The following is a 16,333-nucleotide window of genomic DNA, read 5'->3' on the forward strand; positions in this document are numbered from 1 at the left end:
AGTCTTTAACAAACCATCGTACCGAATGCTTGAAATCATTTTAAATCACACACCACACACATTTTTTGTAATTTTCATTAAAAAGGGAAAAAGTTAAGTAAGAAAAGTCATCTTATACAACACATTAAATGTCCAAATAAATTCGTCACAAATATTGTGGATTATAAATGTTCGTCGGGTTGACTAAAAAAATTCTGTTTCGTTTTTTGAATACATTTTTATTGAGTAAAAGTTGATGGAGGTAACATTTTCACTGGACTAAAAGTCATTGTGCATAAGAATAAATATTTAAATCTTTTTATATGAATCCCGCTGTAATTGTGTTTAATAAACATTTTGCATCAGCGGCATTACACCAAAAATATTAATTTACGAACTTTTGTTTAAAAAAATCAAATAAAAATCTAAAAAGACATTCAAATAGGACTGACAAAACCGTACTATACAACACAATTGAGCGGGTGTAATAACAGTTTCCTCTTGATTCGTCTGTGTTTGATCGTAAAGTTTCAACCAACCGACAAAATCAAAAAAAAAAATTGATAAAAAAAGTAACGTTTCGATCGCTCTGTCTCTTCATGAACTATTGTTTCGTCTGAAACCTATTGTGTGTGTGATTACATGTGATTCGAAACTGAAAAGAATTTCAATAAAAAAAATCCTTTATGAATAATCGGTTTGTTAGATGTGATTGAATAACGACTTTGGTGAAACAATAAATAAATAAATAAACAACCAGAAAAACGCATATAATATTAGACAAAACAAAAGTTTATTTGCGGTTTACCGGTGTTTTGAGACACTACGTATACACACGCGTTTTTTGTATGTCGATACCAGTCGTATTATAAAGTGCAGCAAAAACAAAACAAAACAACTTAAAAAAAAAAACTGTAATTCATTTCAATCAGCATCCATAAAAATGTCGACACTATTTTCGGAATTAGATCAAAATATTTCAAATGCCGGTAATATAATGGAAGAGCAACGGACTCTGAAATTAGCATTGGAATTGTCCATGCTCTCGTTCGACTCGATAAATTCGAACGATTTCAATGTGAATATGTTAACACACCAACAACAGCATCCGTCATCGCTGGGCAGCCCGAATGGATTCAATCCGCTGCAGATGTTACCGTTGGATGATCGTTCGAAGAAATCACAGAATATGACAGAATGTGTACCGGTGCCGAGCTCTGAACATGTTGCAGAGATCGTTGGACGACAAGGTAAATATTTGCAATAATTTTTCCCATTTTATTATTTCGAGAATGTTATATTATGATTGAATAATGCCTTTAATCCATATGGAAATCCTGCTCCGATCTTATCGTGAAATTTATCTTTTTTTTTTATTTGCAAAGTAATTGTTTTTCGTTTCTTTCCGTCTGATTTTTGCATTATTTGCAAAATTTAAATATTATTGAATGTAGTCAGAGCGGTTGGTTTGATGTCGTTCATTAACACAAGTTTCAATCAAACATATAGTCGCATTCGTTATACATGACAATTTGGTATACTACTTATTGTAGACATTCTTATTGGTATATAATATGTGTTGCTTATCTAAATGTCGGTTTCGCATACACTAGACATTTATATAAATCCACAACTCCCCGACTAACTAATGCAATCGACCAAATGTAACTTTTCATTCCGACTGCAGGAATCCTCTCCATTTGATCTCATTTATATAATTACCGGCAATTTTGAAGTTCATCTGGCATAAGTTCGGTAATTGACTGCAGGTGTCTTTTTTATTATTATATTTTTCGTAGTCTGTTTTTTGATGATTCGCTGCATCTTCATATCATCATTTTTTGTATACAAGTTTTCACATTCAATATTCATTGTCTATTCACTTGCAGTCGGTTTTGCAAGCATTTTAGATCTCTGTGAATTATAATTTAAAAAAATGTTGGCAAAGTATTGGATAAATTTATGCAATGGAAAATTCTTAGACGATACATGGACAGATAAGTTGTTATTTACGTAACTGGGAAGGAATGTTTTTTATTGACGCAAAAAAAGTTTGTTCTCTTCGACTTTTCTAGATAAAAGGAGTCCTGATGCCAGGAGTCAGTTTTTTTATTATTGATTGCAGGTTTTTTCAGTTACAACTATGAATAAATGAAATTTAGAAGAACCAGATACCATAGTGTCGTGTCCTGCCTTCAAACTTATTTTCAGCTTACATAAGACCTTCCAACTAAAAGCTAATGATAATTTGGGTTTGTTGCCAAACATTACCTCGAACATTAAGACCTTCATAAAGTTGACCACCAAAACACTCGAAACACCAAACCGTATAAGACGAAAATTTGAAATTCAGCACATGAAATCGAGAGTCTTTTCACTTCATTCTAATGTGTTCATAATCTCCATAGTCGGTCTTTTACTTCACTGACAATCCGAGTATCTCCGTGGTCAACTTATAAAGCTTTTAACTCATCGTCTCGCCTTCCCTTCAATAGCTCACAATAGTCTTTTCCATATCGTAATCAACGAATCTATATATTCGTAACATCCGAAAGTATTCGTTCTGATTCTTTACACCGCACCGGAGTCCATTAATCAATATTTCACCAGTCTTATTTACATTACAAACACGAAATTATTGGATTATTTTGACATACTATTTTGACAAACGAATTTTTAACAATATTCACACGATACGCCACAGTATTTAGCTTATATGCTAATCTTATCTATATAGAGCTTCTGCAATTGTGACCAAAAATTTAACATATCCCAGTTCATAAAAAACAACATGTGCTAGCTACACACATTATATATATATATATACGACGAAGAGGAAAAAAAACGAACAGAAAAAAAAGAAACACACCAATTCAGACCATTGTCTCGAGGGTCTCAACTCAGTCGTACATAATGTATAATACACATTGATTATATACCTTTTAGTTGCTGTCTATATATATGCAGGAGCAGATGTTGGACTAATTGTAAATAAAACAGCGTTGAATGTTGTAAAAGTACTTGAGCCTTGAAATATTATAGAAGGAAATTCGACAGCATACACAAATATAAGAAACGAATCGCAAAATTGTGTGCTTCGGCGGTATATATATAATAATATTGGAAGTTCATGCTAAAAGATATGGAATTAATCGTAGACGGTTTTAGATGTGGTTCATCTCGTTTGATAAAGTTTTCTGATTGCTACATCATTCAAAGACAGACGTAGTCGGTAATATTGTAGCCTGTAGCCTAGGAGGTATATTCAAATATCAATATACAAAGTAGGGTGGGTCGATTTTACCAACTTTAAAATGCACATCCAGCGACTTGTGTAGCTTCTTCCAGCTTGTTCTGACCTGGGATACTCAAAAGTGTGCGGAAACGAAAAAGTAATGATGCCACAAGTTCAGTTTCTTCCAGTGTTACACAAGCCGTTGTATGTTTACTTCAAAGTTGGAAAAATCGACCCACCCTAACACAAAGTCTGACAGAGTATACGCAGCGAAGTGAAGCGAAAGATAATTACAATTTTCAGGAAAAGTCATTTTAAAGGAAAAGTTAGTAGCAAATTGACTTACTGTGTTTCTTTGATGTTTGTATCGATATAGCAGACTTACTAATTTTTGTTTTACAATATCAAACTTGTCAATGTAGGCACGATCTAGTCTGATTTAATAGGTAAACCGATTTTTCAGACTGTCTCTGATTTTTTTTTTTTTTTTGGCACATGGTACCTCGACAAAAAGGTTTCTTTGTTCACATTTGAAATTTTATTTCATCATTGGGTCTCAATTTTACCTGAAATTTTTTCTCAATAAAAGAAGACGAATTCGATCAAGGCTACTCCTCGTTTTATATAATGGAACACACCAATTTCGACAAATCATTTCAATATCTTTACCGAAACAGATGCAAGTCGTTTGAACGAATTTAAATTCAATCCAAGATAAATGTTCACTTTCTGTATATAAACGATAGGATATGGTTTAAGATGTTCGCAGTCATTCACTTTTATCGATTTTCGTTTTTTATAAACAGCCTGAAAAAGTAATTGTGCAATGATTAAATTTTACCGTAAAGTTGCGTCTTTCGACGAGAAAAATAAAATGCAAGAACGACCACCTGGTCCCAAATCTGTAAATAATCTCTTTTGTGCCTTTTTGAGGTTCAGCACCGTATACATACGTATATGTGTATAACAAGCAATATCCTGTGGATCAAATTACCTTCACGAATCTACCATTGCAACAAATGAACACAGAAAATGGTTTGCTTCCTCCCTTCATCGATTCTTTTTAAAAAAGAGTGTCTGTATTATTATACACAACGACACGTTAATTGAACAGAATTCACTCGATGAAAGCATAAAACTAACTATTTCTCATCATTTCTCTGAACATCACGACCGGTACTACACATCACATGTGTGTAGGATTCTCTCAAATAGAATAGAATACAATGCAATTCTCTATAAAAGAAATAATTTTGATCGATGCATGAATGCAGACGCTTTTTCCATATTGATGGTGGGGCAGAAACTCGACGAATAAAAATTTTACTTAAACAATATTCGGAGACTCTTAAAATTTGTTCAGCATTTTGCCTTATTTCTTCGAAAATATTTTTTTAAAACTTTTTTTCCTTCATTTAACACAGCAAAGAAAGGAAGGATTCGGATTACTCGTGTTTAATGTTTTATAAATATATACATCGACGGAGGTCAACTCACCGCTTCTATGTTTATGTTATACTCGGTGATTCTGATTCTTTGTGAAATATTTGTGTAATATTAAATGGGGAATCTTTAGCATTTGACTTTGTCTCACGGGTAGAAGAGCATTTTTTTAAAACCCATGTGTGTTTTTTGTGGGAACGTAAAAAATTACTATCGCTCCGAAATTGAAATTCATAAAGGGAATGTAGCTACGAAAAGGTTCTTTGAACTGTTTCACTTATACCTAGCGACCCTTCCATTTCAGACTTTCAATGATATACGATTATATCAGATTATACATTGCGGTGACAAAATTAGTTTAAAAAAAATTGAATGTGGACTTGGACGGTATGAGACTACGTTTCTTTGCTAAACGATGAATTTCAATAAATAAATTCCTTTCATAGTTTACGGTTTCCATCCACTAAACTTAGGTCAACGTCTGTGTGAATCTTTTTCGGTATATAGTTCAAAGAAGGGGGGTAAAGATATGGATCCACTTTGTAATAATTTATCTAAGAACAATCATAAAAAAGAAAATAAGCATCCAGACGTCACCAGACCATCAAATGTAAGATCTATATAGAGGCGAAATACCAGATAAAAATGAAAACGAAAACAACGAACCAAGAAAACCTTGCAATTTTTTTTTGTTCGTTTCGTATTAAAGACTCAAGAATCGAGCAACAAAAATAATGATCAAAGAGCAGCACAAAGCATAAATCCACGGCTGCACGACCACTGTATTCACATGTATATATAAAAATATTGAGAAAAAAGAATAGTTCTTTTGCGCCGGCAACGATCGCAATATTATATAAATGACCTTGGAGCGATCATTCACCATTATATTAGCGTAAAAAACGGATCGAGAATAAAACTTCGGATTTTGTTGAAAGTATTTATCAATGCTTTCAGTAACGTTCTTCCTCTTAGTATTAAAAACGTTTTACCTTAAGGTTATTATTACCACTCACTCAAAGGGAATTCAGACGGCTGAAGTTTTAAAATGAAGTTCTATTGGTCAATCTTTTCAAGTCGAAGTTTTTGCCTTATAAAGGCCTCTTCCCAATGTAGACACATCTTGAAAGTCTCTTGGAACATCTACTAAATTGAACCTTTTCAATCACAGTAAAGATTACGTGATGGCAATTAATTAATCAGAAGCAGAGGGAATGTACGCAGCCACATTATGGTAATTTTCAATTTTTCCTTATCAAAATATGTTTTTCTATTAACTCAGAAATGCCTAAGGGCAATATCAATCAAGAGGAAGAAAATTACCATAATGTCTGTGCAGTCATTCAATTTAAAGACTTTTTTTTTGTTAAACAAAGAAATGTTGATATTCTTGAACTCGACATTATGGGAACAACCTCGAGAACAACGCACTCCTAGTAATATAGTACATTTCGGAAGCTGTCAAAACGTTTGCTCGTTTGCTTATGAAATATCCAAATTTTCTTTTTTTTAAACCTAATATTCTCAGAATGATACACTGGCCGGTTTAACTCACTTTTTTTTCGTCTTTACTGCTGAGAGTGCGTTGGTAATAATAATTTTTTTCGTTCATTTTCGTAAACAATTCATATTGAAATTAGAGGTCAGGAACATCGTTACAAAAGCAGTTTCTTTATATATATACGTAGCAAATTTGATAATCGAAAATAGCTGAAATAAATCGATTAATTACAATACATTCAGGTATGATATACGCAGTTTAATCGACGGAACGCGTAATGAGCCAACCGTCTATTCATTTTACAAATTTTCCAACACTTCCATTATAATATTTGACTTAAAAACTATTTTCTAATAATTGTCAATGTAGTGTAAATAAGACCCCCAGAAGACCAACAGCGAAGGAATTCAGTTCAATATTATATGAGCATGTAACATTGGATGACTTATATTTCTTTGTAATTCAAAAAACATTTATACTGTGTTTGAGTCAGTAACCGGCGTCTAGACCTTGACTTACGCGCGGCTGCCTAGTCAACTATGTGTATGAAATTTTTAGTTTCCATTAAGAGTTCAGGGTATATTTTATATGGTTTTTGTAGTTGTTTGCTGTTTGGTATTTCTTTGCTTCTTCTACACTATAAAACCATAACAGCGGATGTGTAGAGTCAATGCCATTTCGAATATTTCTTTCTCTGTGTCTGATTATTGTTATTTTTTTTTCTTGTGTGAATATGTTTCTTGTTCTGCATACGGAACGAGTTTTTTTTTTAATAAGACCAAGTGAGAGATTTATTTCATGTTTATTTTACATGTAATGCGTTGGGAAATTTGTGTGCGAATTTCAAATTGGTTGTGTTGTGGACTATGGTATAATTATATGGGGCACCTACCGAAGCACCTACGACCAGTTAATGACTGGGTGCACACATGTATTCGGTCCTTTGATGTTTCATTGAAGATATGTAAATTTGGTTTTTGGAATTAATGAGCGTGTGTATGGCTAACAATAGTTTTTGAAACTATACGAAACGAATTTGCTTGCAAATATTCAATTTGCAAACCACCCACATCAACGGAATAACGTTCGGGACTGTAGCCTATAGCCTATATGTTGTGTAGTACCATCTCAGTTTAGCTGAAACTATTTTCAATCAAATAAATCGACTATTAGTCGTATATGTTCGACGCAATATTATTTTAGTTAATAACCGAAAGCTTCGTCGGAAAACATTGACTATAGAAGAATGATTACCTAAAAAAATAAACCCAAAACCCTCGACACACATCTAAAATGTATATATTTTTACCAGCTGCTCGAGTTTGATGGTTGATTTTATATTTTTTCGGTGTACATACATATATGCCGTTTCGGTTATTTGCCTTCGAAACGTAATAAATTATTAATAAAATGCTTTTTGGGGACTGAGTACGTTTTTTTTTTCTTGTATTAAGAACCAACTGCTACTATCGCTTCGTATTATTGAGAAATATATTACACATGCAATGTGTTGTGTGTTAATTATAATACACAAAGAGTAACAAGAACTTATGGTATGGTACCTTCAAGCTGCCTTTTTTTATAAGTATAATTATATAAAGTAAAATGGGAAAACATTTTTAAAAGGATGTAAAGGAGCATACATACACATTGAAAATGTAAAGCAGAGTAAAAAAAAAAGTTCTCGCCACGCCACGTCAAGCTGTTCTTCTCTTCGAAGAAAAAATTTAATTGATATTGACATCTGCATGATTAAGTCAATTGAAAGCATGAGCTGAGCTGATAATATATTTTCCTCGCCTGAAGGTGAACTTGTGCTTAAATCTCGAGTTTATCAATTGTTCCTGAGATGTACTTTGGGATTCAATGAATGTGTGCCGTTAGAGGTATCGGTACCATTAAGAAGAACGGTCACACGGTCCACCATAAAACACCTAAAAATTGTTGATGTGTTATTGACACTACTTCAGTGACGACAGACACATCAGTAGTACGTTACACAGTATTGTGTGTCTCAAGAATAAGATTGTCACAGTCAGTGGTATTAAGAGGTTTCAGTTTTTATTGAAAATAAAATGTTTAAAAATAGTCCAGTCCCCTCTATCAGTTAATAACGAAAACCGTTTTACCTACACTGAAATGATGTTTCCCTGTAATAAAATACAAAATTTCAATATGGAAAGGAGTCATGCTGTTTTGGATTCGCTATTTTCATAAAAATATTGAGACTGAAGAAAACGTCAATGGTTTTGTTCTTAGAAGCGAAATGTCACAATGCTAATCGACACTTCGTCGCCAATTAAACACTGTATTGCATTCTCATTTATTCTCATCATGACTAATCCTTTCAATAAATTAATGTGTGAATTTTTGGTTTAAGCTTTCGTAGATATCTGGAATGTTTTTATTAATGGGAAACGACACACTTAGGTATTTCTGATAGCAGGCTCGGACATACTTGGCTGTTGGTAGTTTATCAAAATGCTGCCATTCTCACGTCTCTAATTACAAAATGTTATTTAACATCTTTAAAATGAAACAATAATTTCAACGAACAGTTGCGAAAACAATTACTGCAAATCCTACAATATTGCCCCGCTGGCGCTAAATTGTTTTATTTGAAAAATCAATAGTCTTCAGTAATACACACATTTTGTGATTGTATGTAAAGCATAGATCATCGGGAGCGAAGTAGTGACCTGACTCGAATATTATATTACTGTTTGGCCAGCGGCAAAAGTTTATTTTTTCTATCAATTTTCTCAATAATGTAGATTCTTTTTATGCGAAAAATGTATTCCAAATATCCGAAAAACATGGCAAAGGACAAAGAGCGAAAAAAAAAATGGAAATCTCTGTGGATTTATGCATATAATATTTGTTGTGTTCGGCATCCCAAATATTGTTACGATATAATGTGTGTAAGGGATTCAAAACCTTAGCAACGAATGTGTCAGAGAGAATGAATATTTTAATCTCTTTTTTGGTTGTTAGTTTTTTTTTTCGTTGCTGTACATCCTAAGTAAATATGCTAGCTGCTTGGTGTCATTTCGTTTCGAGCAAACGTTCTTTTATCACATTTTTATGTTTGTCCAATATTTTAAAGAAAAATGTTTTTCTGATTTTGTTTTAACAGTTGAAAAAAATCAAATTAGAATCTAATCTCGACAATTTGTCGAGTTTATTTACTTAATTCAACGACATACAACTAATAACTCTTCTGCGGTAATTCATTCGTCGTACAACGACACCGACATTGACTGGTATAATGCTCGAGAATAGTTTCACAATAAACTTTTCCATTTTACGAAAAACATTCAAAACTCTAAATATTTTATTTGTAGAATTTAATTAAAAATGTCAATGGACTACAAACCCTAGGCATATTTCGAACTGGAAACAAATGATTTGTTGTCTGAAATCCGTTTTTAATAAAAAGTATATATCTCACAAGTCGATCCACTTATTGTTCGTGTATTAGTTTATAGGGGTTGAATGTTTCACAAGAGGAAGAATAAAAAAAAAAACACACACCAAAGGTATATTTGTCGCACCGGGCAATATACGCCACTTTGTGCGTGTTTTTAATACAAAATTTTCTGTTTTACGTGTGTATCTTTCACATGGGGTTGGTAGCTATGGTTACTGGGAATAACATGCCACCCAATTTCACTCGGGGTTGTTTTCCTGTATCTATCGCTTGTTTGTAAAGACATAAAGTTTTTCCCCCCAATTGGTTGCCAACTGAACGCTTATTTTATGATTACTCGAATATCACATTTTATTTTGATATGGTGAAACGAACAATCCCGGTATTTAGACTTGTACAAATTGACTTGATGATACCTCAGGTAATGAAAATGATTGGTCAATGCGTTTTGCAATCTGTACTGTAATGTATATATGACGATATGTATTACGAGACTAATTATTGAGAAGGGAAATACTGTTAATCTATTTATTAACCCCTTGGTCGTTGGTCCGTTCTACATTTATCGAAATAATAAGTTTAGATACAAGGCAGAAAATTTCATTATACCTAACTCGATATGATATGTAAAAATGTTTTTGAACCTATTTTCTTCATAAGTTCAGTCAACAATGTCTTTATGTGTATATATCATGCAGTAATATAACGAACCGACAAACTCTCAATCATTCTCTCACACAGAAAAACTAAGACGAGCTACAACTATAACGTTGGAAAAAAAGACCTGCGTTTGCATTATATATATATAAAAAATGCATTTATACATTTACATACTCTCGGTATTATTAGAACAACCAAACAGATAGATTGGTGCATCAAATGTGCTCACGAATGTTTATGAAATGTTCTTTGCATTGCAAGAAAGAAAATATTCTAAGCATGGGATTTTTGGTTTGTGATTTTCCTTTTTGCGTTCAGAAATGAACTCTCAAACTTTGGTTACTGAAATAAAACGAGTCGAGAAGTAACTGCTGAGCCGCAATATATAAATGTTGTGCAGCGCGCACATTATTGTATTCGCTAATATTCAATTTAGTGTGTGAATTCGGTTGGATTTAAATGTGAACATAATGCGATAGACGTTGTATAAGAGATACTCTTTTTGCAATGAGGAATGACTGCATATGATTATAGAGATGTACAGACTCTATATATCAGTATTAATGGAAAAGGTAAATGTTTCACAGGACGTTAAAATAGAATTATTGGAATCGATGACACTTATTTCTTTAAACAAAATGTTGTATGGAACACATCGTCCAGTCTGCATATTAAAGTAAGATTACTAAAACTTTCAAAGACACTTAAAATAGATAGTAAGAGGTTCATGAAGTGCGCACGCTAAAAACGACGAATTTTGCACGCAAAAATGTGTAGAAGCCCTTAGAAGGGTATGTTCTCTGTGAATGACCCCTAACATAAACAGTTCTTCGTAAACTTTCAAGTAACTAGAACTCTCCGTCCTACAAACATTTCTTTAAAACTTTTTCTAAGCACTTGTGACGGAAGTATTCACAAATGTTTTCCTGTAACCTTATCGTCCAACGAATCTTACTTTCATTTATTCAGCAAGCTTCTGCGGCACGTCCTAGCTTCTAAATCGATATTCTTTTTACGACATTATTTCGGAAAATTATGAAACAACTTTTTATCTTTGTCCGGAGACACTTTGCAGCTTAACATAATATCGATTTACACAGAATTGTTTTTTTTTTCATCAAAACCGTCAAACATAAATAAAACCAAAACATATATTGCGTGCCACCCAAGTGGTCATGGTTAATCAGAATATTGGTCTCGTTAGTTCAGCGTTTCGTATATTTACTACACCATAACAAAAAGTGTTAAAGTGTACTCTGGATCAACATTACTAGTTTCACTTTTCAACATGCGCTCTCGTATTGTAATTAAAATTTCGAAAGTTTTAACACGAAGCTCCTACTTTACTCTTTGCCTGCGTGTCATAACTGTCAAGAAAGTTCTATGTTCTAACGAATATACTCATGTTGTGTGTTCACATTTTTATCATGAGCAGAGTTCAATATATTTCCACAATTACGTTCTGTTGGAAATAATGATTTTTATGGCCAGATTTACAAACCATCACAACAAAGTATTTGCAATTCGAATGCACAAATTGCTGGCATTTTCATTGTCGATAAAAAACCAAGAGACCATTATTCCTGAACAACAGGGTATGTTAATGTTGAAACAGACGTTCTGGTCTGCACTTACTTCCATACGATTTGATTGAAAACATATTAAATCTCAATGTTCAATGTTCGATGCAAAATACTAAAGAAATTCAAACCATGATGGTTGCAAAAAAATATGTGGGCGAACGATTTTGCATGACTTCAAGAATTTTGTTATTCTAAATAAAAAATTGTTACACATTCGCGTTCGATAAACAGAAACGTATATTAAATAATGTTATTTACATCGTGACCCAAACAGTGATAATATTTTCGGAGCTCTTATCAACGAATATCTTAATCGCGATGGATAAATTGATAAATATTTTGGTCATTCTATGTAAGAGGTGCCAGTGTGTCAATAAGTGATGATGTCGCAAAGTTGTTTTGCAATGGTAATATTCGTGCATGTGCACAACAAGTTTAATGTACGACGTTGAGTTTGGATTTTCCTATATTATATTCTGAGTATTGTGTGTAGGTACGTAATTCACTAAAAATAAAATGTATGAGAAAATTACGTTTACGGGGCTGGACAGAAAATTCCTACTAAATTTCCACGCTATTCTTTTAACAAAGTCTCCGGTGGACACTCTTCACATTCTAAAATATAAATCCTTTCCGAACATCTACAGCTCTAACTCTTCATTTATTTGATCACTTTAAATGAGATCTGACATTTGATTTGATTGGTCTGTTCTAATCAAAAACGACAATTAAAAGCTCAATTAAATGGATCAATCCAACGAGATCAATCACAGACAAGTTCTGCAACACAATGGAAAGTATTCTTGAAAATAAAAAGTTCGGTTTTTTTTCTGTAATTTATTCATTTAAATAATTTCAAGTTGAATGGAATTCGATAAGGAGACCCATTGACACGTGCTATTTATGTAGAAAAATTATAAATACAAAGAGTAACGGTGCGTGACGTTTGCTTGAATATAAAATGCTTAATTCACAAACTTTAACTTCGAAATTGTTGGATATTCCGGAAATTTACTAAAATCTACTTAAGCAGATTGGCTACACTATTTGACTCTTCAGAAATGTGTCGCATCCTAATCAATGTCTACCTATTTTCAATAAAAATAAATTTCCGTAATACCGTTCGTACACGTATTACAGTTACAGTGAATGTGAAACACATTTTCTTATCGATCTGCTAAGCTTTCATAATCTTGGAACCGAAGGAATTAGATTATAAAGTAAATAAAACATCGAATTTATTTTAAACTTTTTACGACGGTATACATGACATAATTAGTGACTACAAAATAATATTTTCCCCGTATCAATGCCGAAATGAATCTGCATTTTTGACCCCTATTTACTCATACATCTAGATGATTCGAGAAACTCTAACGAAACTTGGAACAATTGTTTTGCTGTTTGCGACACACATAAAACAACATAACATTCGAAAATGCAAGAAGAAAATATTTTTTTCACTCTTTTTGATATAAAATATCGATTCGACGAAGGTGTGTAATCCAAAGAGGCGATACAATAACAGTAGGGTGCAATATCCACATAAAACACGCATATATATAGTCGGGGAGATTGAATAAAGGGGGTACCTTATATACATATATTTTGTACATCTAGCGCTGATGTGAGACTGCGTCTGTGAATGTGTATAATATGATGTTATATTTACAAAAAATATTCAAAGAAATGCTTTTAGGGTGATTTCTTGTATGATTTTCCATTTGTATTGGACAAAAGAGAGAAATACTTTGAATGGAATTGATGTCGTTGTGTGTGTGTATCAGACATATAACGGTTTTATAGACCATGTGCGGAAAATGTGCGCGGAATATAACCAAACAATATACGTAGTTATGCGGCTGTGAGGGAAAATTTATACAAATGGCGGGATGTTTAATAGATCTGAGTGTACATAAGTATGTTGTATGCATTAGATACACGCACGTGTATATATAGCACGAGTTATAGTTATTTACAACGGAAAATTTGTATTTCGCATTGGGTGTGGTTGAGTAATATTTTTATGTCGGTCTAAAAAAAATTGTTTGTTTTTTCATTATGAAAAAAGGACTCATGTTCCAGATTCTGCCGGAAAACACGACATCTCATCGATTATTTTCATTTTTCAGGAAATTAGAACTTTTTTCTCGAAACTTTTACACACTTTCTGTACAGCTTTTAAAAAATTACTGTCTGCCTGTACTTTTAATAGTCGTAAATGTACTTATATATCCGTACATTTTGTTCAGATATTAGTAGTTTCCACTTTGATGGTTCGATTATATGTTAACTTAATGACTTCCTCATTTATTATCTGTTAAACAACATAGTAGAACGACCGGCTAAATGAACAGTCTAAAAGGTCCATTTAATTTTCTTGTCACAGTAACAAATTAATATGCCTCATCTGTATCAATCTACGCCTTAGCTTACTTTTGTTTCTTATAAATTTAACCATTTTTCATTCCACTTCCAGGTTGCAAGATTAAAGCTCTGCGTGCCAAGACTAACACTTACATCAAGACTCCTGTTCGCGGTGAAGAGCCAGTGTTTGTGGTGACTGGTCGCAAAGAAGATGTCGCCAAAGCAAAACGTGAAATATTATCCGCTGCTGAACACTTCAGCCTAATTCGAGCATCGCGAAAGCCAACATTAGGTGGACTCTCCGGCAAAGGAACACCACCCGGTCCGCCAGCTAACATACCCGGACAAATAACCATACAGGTACTTGTACCATACCGTGTTGTCGGTCTAGTTGTCGGCCCGAAAGGCGCCACAATCAAGCACATTCAACAGCAAACCCACACGTACATTGTGACACCATCGCGTGAAAAAGAACCGGTATTTGAAGTAACGGGCATGCCTGACAATGTCCAATCGGCCCGTCGTCAAATCGAGGCTCACATTGCCTTACGCACCGGTAATTCGTCAACAATTAACGGAAACGGTTCGTTGTTGGACGATGATAACGGTCCACTATTAGCGCTGTACAAGAACGGTTTCAATTCGTTGTTCAATGGTTATTTGGACAATACCAATGATACATTCTGTAATTTGGCATCGTCTACTGGCAGCAGCACATGTGATTCCAGCTCATCGTCTACATCGTCAAAAAGTGCAATTATACCACGTCCCGAACTGATCAATATTTGGAAAAGCATAGGCGAACCGGTCGATGTCGACGAAGGTTTAGGCGATTCACCGAACATCTGGTCCATGACAACACCATCGGTAATCGGATCCCGCTCGTCCCCATCAGCATCGGCTAGCCCAACGGATTCGCTGCTGGCTGGCACAGCCTGCAAACGTGAGTGTTTAGTGTGCGGTGATAAAGAGGTTACGGCCGCATTAGTGCCGTGCGGACATTCGATCGGTTATGATTGTGCGAAACGAATTTGTTCGACTGGCGATTCAGCCTGTCCAATATGCAGTCAAACGATTGTTCAGGCTATTCGCATTTTAAATTAGTGGAGTTATTGAAGGGAACAATGATCGAAATGAGAAACTAAAAGTGAATCGGAAGGGAGATAGATATACGATACAGCCGAATGAGAAAATGTCACAAATGAAAACATAATTTTTTTTTCTATTTTTGTTTTTTCTTTTTTGAATTTTTAACTTTAAATTTAATTTTATATATTGTTTGTTTTGAGAAATATTATATGATGAAACCTCTAACTATATTTATTTAATGAATTTGATTAATTTATATATTTTTACCGAATAGTTATTTTGTTAAGAGTGTGACCTTTTGACAAATATATTTCAATTGAAAGAGGGAAGAGTAAAAAAGACGGAAGGAAAACTGAAAGGGACTAAGACGTTTACATTCAAAGTTATTCACCGATATATATATATTTATAGTAATAATAATAATTCTCTTTTTTTCAATATACATTTGACGGTGCGATTATTAGAACGAAAGAAAGTAAAATCTACGAAAATTATGAATTTGTTTTTTGTTAAACTCTTTTTTTCTATGATTTTTAAAATTTAAGTTGCTAGACCTGTGTAATTCTAAAGAAAAATGAGTTTTGTTTTTTTTATGACAACGTTTAAAAACCTAAATAAAAACTGATTATATAAATGAAATTTATTGCAAATAGTTTATAACTAATAAAATACTTTAAAATTTAATTGAGAGACAAACAATAAGACAACAACAACAATGAGTTATTTTGATGTAAAAAAAAGAAAAGAAAACTAATTGGCCCCGTTAATTAATTTGTATACCAAAATATTGAAATGAAAAATTTAATCACTTGAACAAAAACATATTGTAAATTCAATTGTTTTTTCTATTATTCTTTCTACAAAATATAATTAATAAAAAAAATAACGAACGATGATGCTCATAATATTTTTTTTTTCTATTTTTTTGTCTTTATAGAGTTAGAGAATTTTTTTTTAAAAACAAAAACCAAAATGATACTTAACACTTTGTGTGGCGAGGAGGTAAGATTTTATTTTTTTGGAAACTTACGGGGACATTTACTCGA

The 16,333-nt window shown here is 33.1% G+C and overlaps 1 protein-coding gene across 1 annotated transcript; it reads left to right on the forward strand.

Annotated features, from left to right (window-relative positions):
• Positions 1–16,118, forward strand: LOC119078462 (RNA-binding protein MEX3B). The gene is made up of 2 exons (XM_037186003.1): positions 1–1,229; positions 14,311–16,118. Exons 1-2 carry the CDS (start codon positions 923–925, stop codon positions 15,300–15,302), a joined length of 1,299 nt encoding a protein of 432 aa, XP_037041898.1. The 5' UTR covers positions 1–922; the 3' UTR covers positions 15,303–16,118.
• The last annotated feature ends 215 nt before the right edge of the window (positions 16,119–16,333 follow it).

This window comes from Bradysia coprophila, chromosome III (genome assembly GCF_014529535.1).
Source record: "Bradysia coprophila strain Holo2 chromosome III, BU_Bcop_v1, whole genome shotgun sequence".
Classification (NCBI taxonomy): Eukaryota; Metazoa; Arthropoda; class Insecta; order Diptera; family Sciaridae; genus Bradysia; species Bradysia coprophila.

Bases quoted from the DNA above. Each gene is read 5' to 3' on its own strand.
- LOC119078462 (XM_037186003.1), top strand. From the start codon at position 923: ATGTCGACACTATTTTCGGAATTAGATCAAAATATTTCAAATGCCGGT. The intron at 1,230-14,310 runs GTAAATATTTGC...TTCCACTTCCAG, and splicing joins AGAGATCGTTGGACGACAAG to GTTGCAAGATTAAAGCTCTG.